The following is a 12,777-nucleotide window of genomic DNA, read 5'->3' on the forward strand; positions in this document are numbered from 1 at the left end:
GTGTAAGAATGCAAGTTTGTTGTCGGGCACAGATTAAATGAGTTAAAGGCAGAGCTAATTCTTTCCTGGTGGCTCTTTATATGTCTTATGTGCACTATTTTACTAATTAACAATTTTATTTTACCTGAAGATAGCTTCTGTCCCTGTTGGGTAAAAAACCTCAGTAGCTACCAGCAAAGAGGCTTCAGAGAGATAAATAATAACACTAAATTTATTTCCCATTATCCTTCTGTTGTGATAGTAGTTGTTGTAATACAGGTAGTAATATAATAACCCTTCATAGCATCTGCAAAGTTAGGCAAAAACTAAGAGCTTTGCATGTATTAACTCACTTAATCCATGCAACAACCTCACGAGACAGACATTATTATCCTCATTTTACTGATGAGGGATTGAGGCACAGAGAAGTTAGTAACTGACTACTCCACTGGTACAAATAGCTGGTAAGTGGCAGAGCTAGGAATTGATCTGAGGCAGCCTGGCGCCAGCGTCCTTCCTCCTAACCATTATACTGTGCTGTACTTAATCGACACCCATGTAAGTAAAGGGAAATGTGAGATAAAAAATGCTTTTAACATCTTTGTGGGCTCTATGGAACTTATTATTTGTTCATTCAATGCTCCCTGTAGAATCAGTGATTACAGAGAGAACATTTAATCTCAAAGCATTCATCCCTATTTTCAAACTAGTATTTTCAGATCTGCACTCCGAGACCTTGCATTTAGAAAAAGTACATTTGAACTTTTTAGTTGAATTGGCAGATCAAGAGCTTACAGACAGGATATTGCCTTTGAGTATTTAGACTGTATATGCTGGCCCCCTGAAGCAGTAATTTGGTTAGATCACAATGTTTCCACTAGAGTGTAGCAGTATTAGGGGTTCTGACTTCAAAGTGTGTATGTGTGTGTTTTATATGTATCTTTGTAAATAGGCCACTTCTTCACAAATGGAGCCAATGCTATACAAATCCTAGAAATGTTTCAGAGCATTTTAATCCAAGAAATATCTAAGCATTTGAAGTAGAACTATGAGCAATGCAAAATGTTACCTTTCTGGAGACTTATGATGAGTAAAATAAATAAAACAACCTGCCCATTTTTAAATGCTTAAAGTTCAGGCCTAAAGAACTTCCAGTTAATCTTGCAGAATTAGTTCTCACTTGAGCACTGATTTACATACACTTTTTATCTTTAAGTTTAAACTAATTGCCACTATTTGATAAGAAAGCCAGTGTTTTGTTTTCTCCCGCTACCTTTGTCCTGGGTTTCTTGGGTGGGTCCCCTATGCCCTGAACACAAATGCTTAGAGCACATCTATTCCGGTGCTTTGCATCAGTCACGTGTTTGGCTGGAGGGAGGTACGGATCACCATTCCTACCTCAAATGTGCCTTTTATGGAAGCAGGTGACTATCTCATGCTAATTTTCTTTCCCCTAGGTTTATGAAGGCTTAGACATCATCACCAACAAGGTTTCTGCCCAAGAGCAGAGAATGTGCCAGCACCACATGATCAGCTTTGTGGATCCTCTTGTGACAAATTACACAGTTGTGGACTTCAGGAACAAGGCAACTGCTCTGATATCCTTAGGAAAGACAGCAGCTAGGCTTGTGGGTGCAAGGCAGCCCAAGCCAGAAAGTTTTCTTTTCAGTGACAGTTTCTTCTAAACAGGGGCACCCAAGACCTAACAACCCATAGGTAGCATCCCCATCTGAACTATATGGATTGAAAGATACAATGCCCTTGCTACTCAGAACCTTGTCTTCAGACTGCAGCATTTAGCATCCCTTGGGCACTTATTAGAAATGCTGAATTTGGTCCTCACTCCAGACCTGTTGAATCAGAATCTGCATTTAACGAGAATCCCAGGTGATTCATAGGCATGTTAAAATTTGAGAAGCTGTTTTAGTGGCAAGAACACTGATTTAGGAACCAGAAAATCTGTGTTCTAGTCCCAGAACTACCTCTTTGGACCAAGTGGATTTTATTGGGTAGAGAGCATTTACCCCACGGAGCTTCAGTTTCCCACCCTTTAAATGAGGTTACAAAATCAGTTTATAAATATAATGGAGTTACAGTTAGAATTTAATAGGGATTGTTGGGTGAGGGAGGACTGCAAAACACCCAATAATTTTTTTTTTCTAAAAATAATTTTTTTTCTGTGATCAGTGATCTTTTACTTTTTTAATTTTAATTCCAATATAGTTAACATATAGTGTTACATTAGTTTTAACGCCAATAAATTTTTGAAAAGACTAGTATAAGGGAACTGCCCTTGTATTTTAACTGTTTAGACTGCCTTTAATATTTGGACTGCCAGATGGGGCTCCTGGCAGGCTCAGCCGGTAGAGCATGAGACTCTTGATCTCGGGGATCATGAGTTCAATCAAGCCCTATGCTGGGCATAGAGATTACTTTAAAAAATATATTTGGACTGCTAGATATTAAAACATAATGAAAATTCATAATAATTATAATAGCATGGAACTTACACTAGACAGTCTTATGGCACAGAATAGAGAAAACGCAGAATACAAATTCAAATCAATGTCCATACTTAGCTTATGATCAAGGTGGCATTTTAGAACAGTGGAAAAATAAAGCAGCAGTTAATAATTATTCCCAGGACTTGGGGTGCCTAGGTGACCTAGTTGGTTAAGCATCTGACTTTGGCTTAGGTCACGATCTCACAGTTCTTGAGTTGGAGCCCCGCATCCGGCTCTCTGCTGTTCAGATCCTCTGTCCCCCTCTCTCTCTGCCCTTCCCCTGCTTGTGCACATGTGTTCTCTCTCTCTCTCCAAAATAAACATCAAAAAAATAATTATTTCTAGGACAGCTAATTATTTTGGAAAAAAAATCACAACCTCATTATATATGACATAAATTGCAGATGGATTTCAGAGTTAAATATGTGTATTCTTAATGAAACTTTAAAACAAATGGGATAATATATAATTGAGTACTTATGTGATTTTAACTACACACAGTAGGGAAGGACTTTGTAGATATCTAGTCTTTAAAAAACATTTTTTTAATGGATTTTTTTAAAAGTCTGTTTATTTTGAGAGAGAGAGAGAGTACAAGTTGGGAAGAAGGAGAAAGAGACAATCCCAAGCAGGTACTGATGGTGCAGATCCTGTTGGGGGGCTCAAAACTGTGAGATCATGACCTAAGCTGAAGTCGGCTGCTTAACCAACTGAGCCACCCAGGTGCCCCTAATGGACTTTTTAACTTAATTTTTTCCCTTGTTGTGTTAAAGTACACACAAAACTTACCACTTAGCCATTTTTTTTTTAAGTTTATTTTTTGAGAGAGACAGAATCCCAAGCAGAGACAGGGAGAGAGGATCCCCAGCAGGTTCTGCATTGTCAGCACAGAGCCCGACACATGAGATCATGACCTGAGCCAAGAAACCAAGAGTTGGACGCTCAACTGACTGAGCCACCCAGACGCCCCTATAAAAACGCCTATGGATCAATACGAAAAATACTTAAAGGGCCTTAGTAATTCACAAAGGAAGAAACATAAATAATGGTAAACATGACAAAGGGCTTACCCTTGCTGTTAAGGCCATGCAAATCAAAATAATGAAATCATACTTTTTGCCTATCAAATAGGCAGAGATTAAAATGCAGATAATAATTCTTGCTCTACCTGCTTTACAAGGCAATTGTATCAGATGAGATAATGTATATGAAAGCCCTTGGCAAATTAAAACATATCACCAAATGTCCATTGTTGCTTTAAGACAGTTTGGTTCAGAAAGAACTGATAGAAAATGGAGTTTTCATATAGGGCAGCATGGGATGACTTAATCACATCACTTACAGGAATGGAGATTTCTGAGTTAAGGTAAGAACTTAGAAACAGAATGTCAGAACTGAAAGTACTTTAAGCAGTATTCTTAGTTAGCTTTCTTTTTTTTTTTTTTTTTAATGTTTTTATTTATTTATTTTTGAGAGAGAGAGACTGAGCATAAGTGGAGGGGTGGGGGGCAGAGAGAGAGGGAGACACAGAATCTGAAGCAGGCTCCAGACTCTGACCTGTCGGCCCAAAACCAGACGCAGGGCTCGAACCCACAAACCATGAGATCAGTACCTGAGCTGAAGTCGGATGCCCAACGTACTGAGCCACCCAGGTGCCCCCTTAGTTAGCTTTCTTGATTGGGCAGGTGAAGATATTAGATACTGAGGCCCAGAGAGGAGAAGGGTTTTGCCCAGAATCACAATTGTTTCATGGCTTGGGCAAACAAGTCAAACCTTTCCCCACCAAATGTCACCTATCCCATGTCCCTCCCTCTTTTCCACTCTTTTTTTTGGCATCTCACCATTTTACCCTTCTCTTTTTACTTTCCTTGCTCCCTTTCCCTTTGTTAATCATGTTATATATTTGAATTTTTATTACAGTTACTATGTAATTGTGTGCTCCCTATGCTTAAAGGCGGAATATAGAATTTGTCTTTTAAAAAACAAATAGACAGTGTTTCTTCTTTATGATCCTTGATCGGTAACAGCTTTCTTCCCACCCCACCCCAGCCTCTTCGGGGTTAGTGGGCCTCTGATAGAAAAGAGGTCATCTATCTCTGTGCCCACAGACAGGCTGGCAGGGGGAAGAAGCATGTAAATGAGTCTTTGTCTAGGTTGAAAGTCTCTTTATCAATTATCCTTAGAAGCAAAGCCCTTCATAAAGCAGATAATTATCTGCTCAACAGAGATTCTAAAGAAGAATTCAAAGTAGCAGGGATATAAAAACAATAGAGGCTCAAGTAAATTCAGTACTTACTCAATTGAAAGCAAATATTTCAGGCATTGTGGTAGGGGATTTATATGCCTTGTCACATTTAATGCTCTGAAGAATTCTGGAGAATTTTACAGGTGAGAAAACTGAGTAACTTGCCAGAGAGTTGGAGCTGGTCATTGAAATCTATTTATCTTTGGAACCCATGCTTTTCAGTTTATCTGGTGGAATCTCAAGTGGCCAAAATGTGCATTACTACCACATAATGGTGGGGACTGAGTCCAAGAACCATGGCTTAGAGAAACCAGCTTGTATTTTGCCTTAGAAGGTAAAGTCACACCATGGACGTCACCTTGGTGGCTTCCTGAGCAGCTGACACTCGGTTCTCTGAGAGCCCTTGGGCTTGTGTTCATTAAACTGATTTGGAATACCAAGCAAGCTTTGAATTTTAGCAGCAAGGCCTAAACATTTTTAGCACTGGAAGGAATTACCATCATGCATTTGTCTCCGGTTTATGCAAGACCCTCTAGAACTAATAGGAAATGCTTCTGAGAACTCATGGGAAACAGTGAAGACTGATATCCATTCATCTTGGTTTCCACCCTTTCCCCTCTGTTCTCCAGACGAATAAATGAGTGTGGTTTCTTGCTAATACCCTCCTTCTCAGGTGAGTCAGGATGCTCTTCTTGATATTAAATATTGTGATAATCTTTCTTAACGTTCACATTGAAGATATATTTGCCCGAGACAAAATTCCTATTGTCGTGGGAGGAACGAATTATTACATTGAGGCTCTGCTCTGGAAAGTTCTTGTCAGTACTAAGGTATGTTTAGTTCACTTGTAAGTCACTGAGGAAATGGGTTCCTCTTGCCAGCTAATTTTAGTGGGAGGAAGGTTGACTTTTGCTTATTTCTTATACTCAGCAACTTAATTTTCTTACTTAATATTCTGAAGCAAGTGCAACCTCCATATGTGAAGTGTGCTCCTGCGGGGTGTGGCCTGAGGGTAAGGGCTGTGTGTGGGAAAAATGCTTCTCTGTGGATTAATTAGCATCTCCATGTAAGTTAACAGTACATCAGTCTGACTCAGCATTTCTTGGCTGTAACAATCTATATGTCAGAGAGATGTCCAACACTAACCTTTCTAATGGAGATGCTATTGCATAGGGTGGGACTTTGCAAACTGTAATGTGCAGGCAATTCTGGTCCACTCTGGTCATTTGCTGAGAAGACTAGACTCATGGATATGTTAATACAGATGCGTTAGCCCTGGTTCCTGTTTATACTTCTGACGAGGAAGCAGGTACCTGAATACTTCCCTAGGCAGTAAGTCCTCTTTTGTTTGCTGTAGCCTCACAACACTACCACAGTGTATCGGAATTTTCTGTTATATGGTCTTTGTCTCACTATATGCCAGGACCTTCTGATTTCTCTCTATTCTGTATTCTCAACTCCCAGCAAGGTGCCTGACACACACACTGTCTCAGTGCTTGTTGAACTGTTAAATTAAATTTACTTGTAGATCTTCTTTTAACAGCCCCAGGAGATGGACACTGAGAAAGTGACTGACCGGAAAGTAGAGCTTGAAAAGGAGGATGGCCATGCACTCCACAAACGCTTAAGCCAGGTGGACCCAGAAATGGCTGCCAAGCTGCACCCACATGACAAGCGCAAAGTGGCCCGGTAAGAAAGCCTGGGCCCACTGACTTTGAGTCCCTCTGGAATTGGGCAGTGAGTCGTTCCGTGTGCCTGGGTAATGAGAGGGCTTTGGCAACAGCAGTTGGTGGAGATTGGTGTGTTCCAGCTCACAGTTTGTGAGGCCCCCAGTTACTGCCTCAGTTCCCCTCCCTCAATAAATAATTGCACCCAACTTTGTTGTTAATTTAAAATGTATAGTACAATAGAGTTTTCCCTAGGGCCTATGTAATCGTGCTTCATTTTCTATTTGATCTCCCCTTGTATAGCAGTTTTCATGTAAATTTTTTCTGGCATGCAATTGGTTTACATTGTGATTTGAGTTTCATAATTAATTGTGCAATGCTGAGTTTTGCCCCAGCAGCTTTCCCAGTGGGAGGTGGATTTTATAAACCATCTCCTGGACCAGCTCACCTTTACATATGGAGGCTTTCTTGAAGGAAAGAGAGAGGTGGTGAATGAACTCATAAGGTCATGTTTTCTTAGGTTGTTTTGAAATTGCAGCTTCATGTGTTAGGTTTATTTTTTTTGCAGTGTTGGAAATGATACCATATCTGACAGGGTAGAGGATCTAACGAAGGACCTACTATATGGATGATTGGTTATACAGATTAAATATAACAACATATGGTATTGATAGGGATTTTTTAAAAATGTTTTTTAATTAAAAAAAAATTTTTTTTTTTTACATTTATTTATTTCTAAGAGACAGAGATAGAGCGTGAGTGGGAAGGGGCAGAGAGAGAGGGAGACACAGAATCTGAAGCAGGCTCCAGGCTCTGAGCTGTCAGCACAGAGCCCGATGCAGGACTCGAACTCACAAACCGCGAGATCATGACCTGAGCCGAAGTCGGACGCTTAACCGACTGAGCCACCCAGGTGCCCCCAAAATGTTTTTTAATTTAATTTGAGAGAGCGTGCATGCACACGTGTGCATGCGCAAGCAGGGGAGCGGCAGAGAGAGAGGGAGAGAGAGAATCCCAAGCAGGCTTTGCACTGTCAGCATAGAGCCTAACATGGGGCTTGATCTCACAAACTGAGGTCTTTACCTGAGCCAAAATCAAGAGTCAGATGCTTAACCGGCTGAGCCACCCAGGCACCCCTAGATCAGTGTTAATCCTTTTTTCATTATCTCCCACCACTCCCAACACATCTAGAGCTTTTTTAGAAATTTTTTTCTAATTGTGCCTCCCTGCCCTCCATGAAATTCAATACTAAAGAATAATATTTCTTCAGGTATGGTACCCCTTGAAGTGTCACACATCATTGTAATATCTAAGGTTTTTGCTCCCTTGGTAATGCACATTCTAGATAAATGAAGTTTATACTTTCAGTATCCAAACATTTTATTTTAAAGCATTTTAATAGAAATCTTTCAAACATTTTTGGAAAACGGAAATATTATGATGAACATTCATTTTTATATTATTTTATGACATAATCCTAGAGGTTGGTCTTTATTATCCTCTCCTTTTATTAATCAGTTTTCTTATCACGTCTCCTCATTTTGCTACTTCTAAACTAGTAATGAGTTGAGAATTGTGTCTTAGTAAGAGTCAATAGGTTCTAATCAAGAGCTCTAGAGTCTCTTCTTTAGAGAGGACTGGAAGACTTTTCATCTTTTAGTTTGAGACTATATTCTAATCTCCAGCTAAGTGAGATTATCTGTTACTACATATTTTCCCTCATAAGTCCTCTTTGAGTGACCATGGTATGGAAAGGCAAGGGGTCTCTATTCTTGTGTTAGAATTTCACACAAGTAGAATTGGGTCAGGAAGGGAAGGATCACTTTCAAGCTAATATGTTGCAATCACCCAGAGTGGTAGAGTATAAATTTGAGAGTTAAATTACTTAGTGCTGCATAACATAATAGATACGGACAGGCTGGATGGTAGCTTAAGAATAAGCATGTGAGTTCTTTCTTCAATGATCTTTGTGCTAGTAGAGTACTAAATTAGTTAGACATGTTCTTCATTAACTTTAGACATATTTAAAAAGAAAGTTGATGAGCTGGATATACAACATACTTTTGTAACTGTGGGAAAGGCATCCCAGCGAGACTGGGCTTGTTGGCTTGTAACAGTCTCCCAAATAAGCTCTTTTACTGCTTACCTGAGGGTGAGTGAGTCCCATTCTATCTGTGTAGAAGAAGCCTGTTGTTTCTGAACCTAACTGATTTCAGAAAAGTTAATTTAGTATGTTTGGAAGAATAGTATTATTCTTACTTTATCCTAAGTTTTCTTTAGCATTGTTTCTTTTTTTTAAATATTTTTAATGTTTATTTATTTTTGAGAGAGAGAGACAGAGACAGAGCATGAGTGGGGGGAGGGCCAGAAAGAGGGAAACACAGAATCTGAAGCAGGCTCCAGGCTCTGAGCTGTCAGCACAGAGCCAGACTCGGGGCTCAGACTCATCAACCGCAAGATCATGACCTGAGCCGAAGATGGATGCTTAACCGACTGAGCCACCCAGGAGTCCCAGGATTCCTGCATGGCTTTGGGAGCTTATGCAATGAAAGTGTTCTGTATAAATAGCCTCTTTCCTTGTTTCACTTGAGAATCAGTATTTTCTAATGGTTTTTATGGGTGTGCCCTCCCCCCTTTTAAATGACTTAGGAGCTTGCAAGTGTTTGAAGAAACGGGAATCTCTCATAGTGAATTTCTTCATCGTCAACACTCAGAGGAAGGTGGTGGTCCCCTTGGAGGCCCTCTGAAGTTCCCTAACCTTTGCATCCTCTGGCTTCATGCTGACCAGACAGGTAAAAGCCCTTTGATGCCTTAGAGTCCATCTGAGATAGAGCTTATTATATTACTATGTAGAAAATACTTACAACCATGAGTGGCTCGTAATAAGCACTAAACAAGTGTTAGCTATTCATTTAATTACCATTATTCATTGACTTAATGAGGTACTTTGTTCCCTTCCCCTGGGTGTCTGTCTGGAATGGAAAGAAGGATAGCGCTGGCAGTAGGCTAAGATAGCGAGGCTGGATAAGATGAGATGGTGGCGTGAGTACGAGACTGCCATCCAGGGAAGGTCTGAAGAGAAAGAGAAGGAAGGCTCTGTAGTAGGAGGTCTGACTCCCTGGATTGGCTGGATGGAGGTTGTATCACTGATTATTCTAGAAGCAGCAGGCCTGAGAAATGGGTATGATAGTCAGTTAGCTAGCCTGATTATGGGGTTTCTTTTGTTTTGTTTCCTTTTCTTTTGCTAAAGATGATCATGCCCTGTGATAGTACTAACTTCATCCAGCTAGCATTCAGTAAGCTTTCAATGAAATGTCAAGTACACTGCAGAGTACTTGGATTTCAGAGATGAATATGAGACAGTGCCTGTTTTTTAGGAGCTCCCAGTCCAGCGGGGTGCAAACAAGCTAGATCCTACATTGTGATAAATGCTGGGCTAGAAAGTGCTGTGAGGCCACAGACAAGGGATGATGAGCACTCTTCTGGGGGCATCCAGGGACCCATTTTTAAAGGTAACCTATGAGCTAGGTCTAGTATATGTGAACAGTATAGTGTAGCGATTAAAAGCACAGTCTCTGAGCCAGACTGGATTCAGATCCCTGCTCCACCATCTTCTGGCTATGTGAATTTTAAGGCAAGTTAGTGTACCTTCCTGTGCCTCAGTTTTCTATTCTGTAAAGTAGAAATAATGATAATAAAATAATAGTAGTAATACATACATCTTCATTGAAGATTAGATGAAATAATACACACAAAGTGCTCAGAATGTGCTTAACATGCGATAAGTCCTTAATAAATGCAAACTTTTTAGGAAGATAGGAAAAAAGGTTACTGTTACTGCAGGCTGAGAAGTAGCAATGGCAGATAATGTAGAGCATGATGGAAATGATGAAAATTTGTGGTTAAATTAATCTCAGGTGCAAGTTTATAGAAAAAGATAATATTTAATGGATTTTTTAAAATTAAAACCTGTATTGCAGTTCAGCATAAAATAATGGAATCTGACTCATAGTGAAGCTGTCTTTGACCTCCACATCTGAATGATTATGACCCCTTACCCTTTGCTCCTTTGTCTGGCTCAGTAGTTCACAGTGTACCTCGGATGGGCTTGGATTAAAGTTTTTGTTCCTACCCAAGGTGTTATCTGAAAGTTCTTAAATGTGAAATAACACCAAGTTAGAGTAACAAATATAATGGAAAAAAGTAAGAAGAGTAAACCAGGGGTCTCACAGCTGCCTCTAAAGTAAACAATGAATACACATTCCATAATAAAATATTTGTCCTTCCTAATAGCTATAATTGTATGCTTCTCTTTATATAATAAGACACGTGCTTCATTCTGGCTGTTTTATTGAAGTGCAGAGTCTTAAGTATGATAAAAATAATATGAATTATTCTATAATCTTTGGAGTGTGAACCCTTTCTTCCACTTGAACAAATGTTCTTCTTCGTGGCAGCCCGTCCATTCATCGTGTAAGTGTCTAGTGGGCACCTGTGACAGACTTGCTGGTTGATGGGCTAATTTGATTGAAGTTCTAGATGAGCGCTTGGATAAGAGAGTGGATGACATGCTTGCTGCTGGGCTCTTGGATGAACTAAGAGACTTTCACAGGCGCTATAATCAGAAGAAAGTTGCAGAAAACAGGTGAGGATTTGGCTATTACTTTGACCTACTCTCCATCCCTTGCTTATGGTCAAAAGACCATAAATGTACTGGCTTTGGATCTACTTGTTTATTATTAGCCTTTGTCCTTGGCATTGGCAAGGTTTGTTGGAAGGAGGTTTGGTGTACTTGTTAACAGTTGCACTTTCTAATCTGTCAGACATTCTCGGGAGTTAATTTTCAAGGGAATTAACCAGGGAGCTGGTGCGGGTCGGGGTGGGGTGGAGGAAGGTGGTTAGAGAGGCAGGGTCTCGGTTTCTCATCTATGAGATGAAATGGCTAGATCCTCTCCAAGGCCCCTGCTAGCTCTCAGATGCAATGGCTCATCTGCTGATGCTCTCCTATTCCCAGGCAGGACTATCAACATGGTATCTTCCAATCCATTGGCTTCAAGGAATTTCATGAGTACCTGGTCACTGAGGGAAAATGCACACCAGAGACCAGTAACCAGCTCCTAAAGAAAGGTGTGAATTCCTCCATTAAACCTAGCCTTGGACATCCTTGGGTGCCACAGTATCCTGCTGGTATGGTCTGAGAAAGAGCTGAGGCCAGAAGAGTCCCAAATGGCCTTCAGCTCAGAACTGAGATTCTTGTCTACCAGGTGTCTTCCAGTGTGCTGCTATGGTTCATTTTCTCTTCTTCTGGGCTGGGAGGGCTTGCCTTTCATCTGGGTGAGAACTTACAGGTTCTTAGATCTACTTTGCCTTTCAGGTATTGAGTCTCTGAAACAGGTGACCAAGAGATATGCCCGGAAGCAAAACCGATGGGTTAAAAACCGCTTTTTGAATAGTAAGTCTCATGTTTTTCCTTATCCCCTGGGTCTGTTTCCAATAGATGTCCTCACCTCGCCCGGAAAAGGAACTTTAGTTTCTGGACCTGTTCTAAGACTTGGGGACCTGATCTGGGGGAGGGTCCACCGCATAAATGACTGTCTAGGGATACTTTTTTGTAATGTCTCAGAGAACAAATTAAATCTTTCCAGTGAGGAAAGATGTGTTTCCCATGTGTTCCGCCTTACACCTTGAACACATGGGTGTTGACTGCAAAACAGGCAAGAGCATAATAGCAACATCTTAGCAGAGTCAGTGCTCAGGGTTGATTTTAGCTTCACATTTTGTACCTGAAGTGCAGTCAGCTTTCTATAGGAACACTCTCCTAATTAAAATGGTTCTGGGGCACCCAGCTGGCTCAGTCAGAAGAGCATGTGACTCTTGATCTCGGGGTCGTGAGTTTGGGCCCCATGTTGGGTGTAGAGATTACAAGAAATAAATAAACTTTAAAAAAAAGAAAAAGAAAAATGGTTCTTAGGCCAGACGAGCAGTGTAGAGTCAGACCGTCACCAGCTCTCCCTCCATCGCCTTCATTTTCAGGTACGTGGTGCTTTAGAATGCTGCAGCCTTAGCTTCAGTTGAAGAGCACTTTTAAGGAACAGGGAAGGAAATTCTTGTTTATTTGACCCTATTCTGTGTCCTTGACGCTAAATTTGGTGCTAAACATATATTTCTGAGCCTGCGGGATAGGTGTTATTCTTTTATTTTTGCAGATAAGGAAATGGAGGCTTCGAGAAGTTAAATATCTTGCCAAAAACCTGCCAGCTGAATAAGCTGTATTGAAAGCAGGCCTGACCCCCCCCCCCCACCCCCCCCCCCACACACACTGTACTTCATAGCACTCTTCTTGTTTCCTGTAGCTATAACTTTAGCTAGACAGCATTGGTAT

At 40.6% G+C, this 12,777-nt stretch overlaps 1 protein-coding gene across 4 annotated transcripts in view; it reads left to right on the forward strand.

Annotated features, from left to right (window-relative positions):
* Window positions 1–12,777, forward strand: part of TRIT1 (tRNA isopentenyltransferase 1) — a 42,906-nt gene that overhangs the window by 24,165 nt on the left and 5,964 nt on the right. For 3 of the 4 annotated variants that reach the window (XR_007455043.1, XM_049618695.1, XM_049618696.1), the window contains exons 2-8: window positions 1,437–1,577; window positions 5,460–5,558; window positions 6,272–6,417; window positions 9,045–9,187; window positions 10,929–11,040; window positions 11,410–11,522; window positions 11,770–11,847. Coding sequence is in view for 3 of the 4 variants with exons in the window: in XM_049618695.1 (XP_049474652.1) it covers window positions 1,437–1,577; window positions 5,460–5,558; window positions 6,272–6,417; window positions 9,045–9,187; window positions 10,929–11,040; window positions 11,410–11,522; window positions 11,770–11,847 (832 nt within the window). In the remaining variant the exon portion in view is untranslated. The remainder of the gene's footprint in view (window positions 1–1,436; window positions 1,578–5,459; window positions 5,559–6,271; window positions 6,418–9,044; window positions 9,188–10,928; window positions 11,041–11,409; window positions 11,523–11,769; window positions 11,848–12,777) is intronic. The other variant, XM_049618697.1, reaches the window with a different exon arrangement.

The sequence above is a fragment of the Panthera uncia genome (genome assembly GCF_023721935.1).
Source record: "Panthera uncia isolate 11264 chromosome C1 unlocalized genomic scaffold, Puncia_PCG_1.0 HiC_scaffold_4, whole genome shotgun sequence".
Taxonomy (NCBI): domain Eukaryota; kingdom Metazoa; phylum Chordata; class Mammalia; order Carnivora; family Felidae; genus Panthera; species Panthera uncia.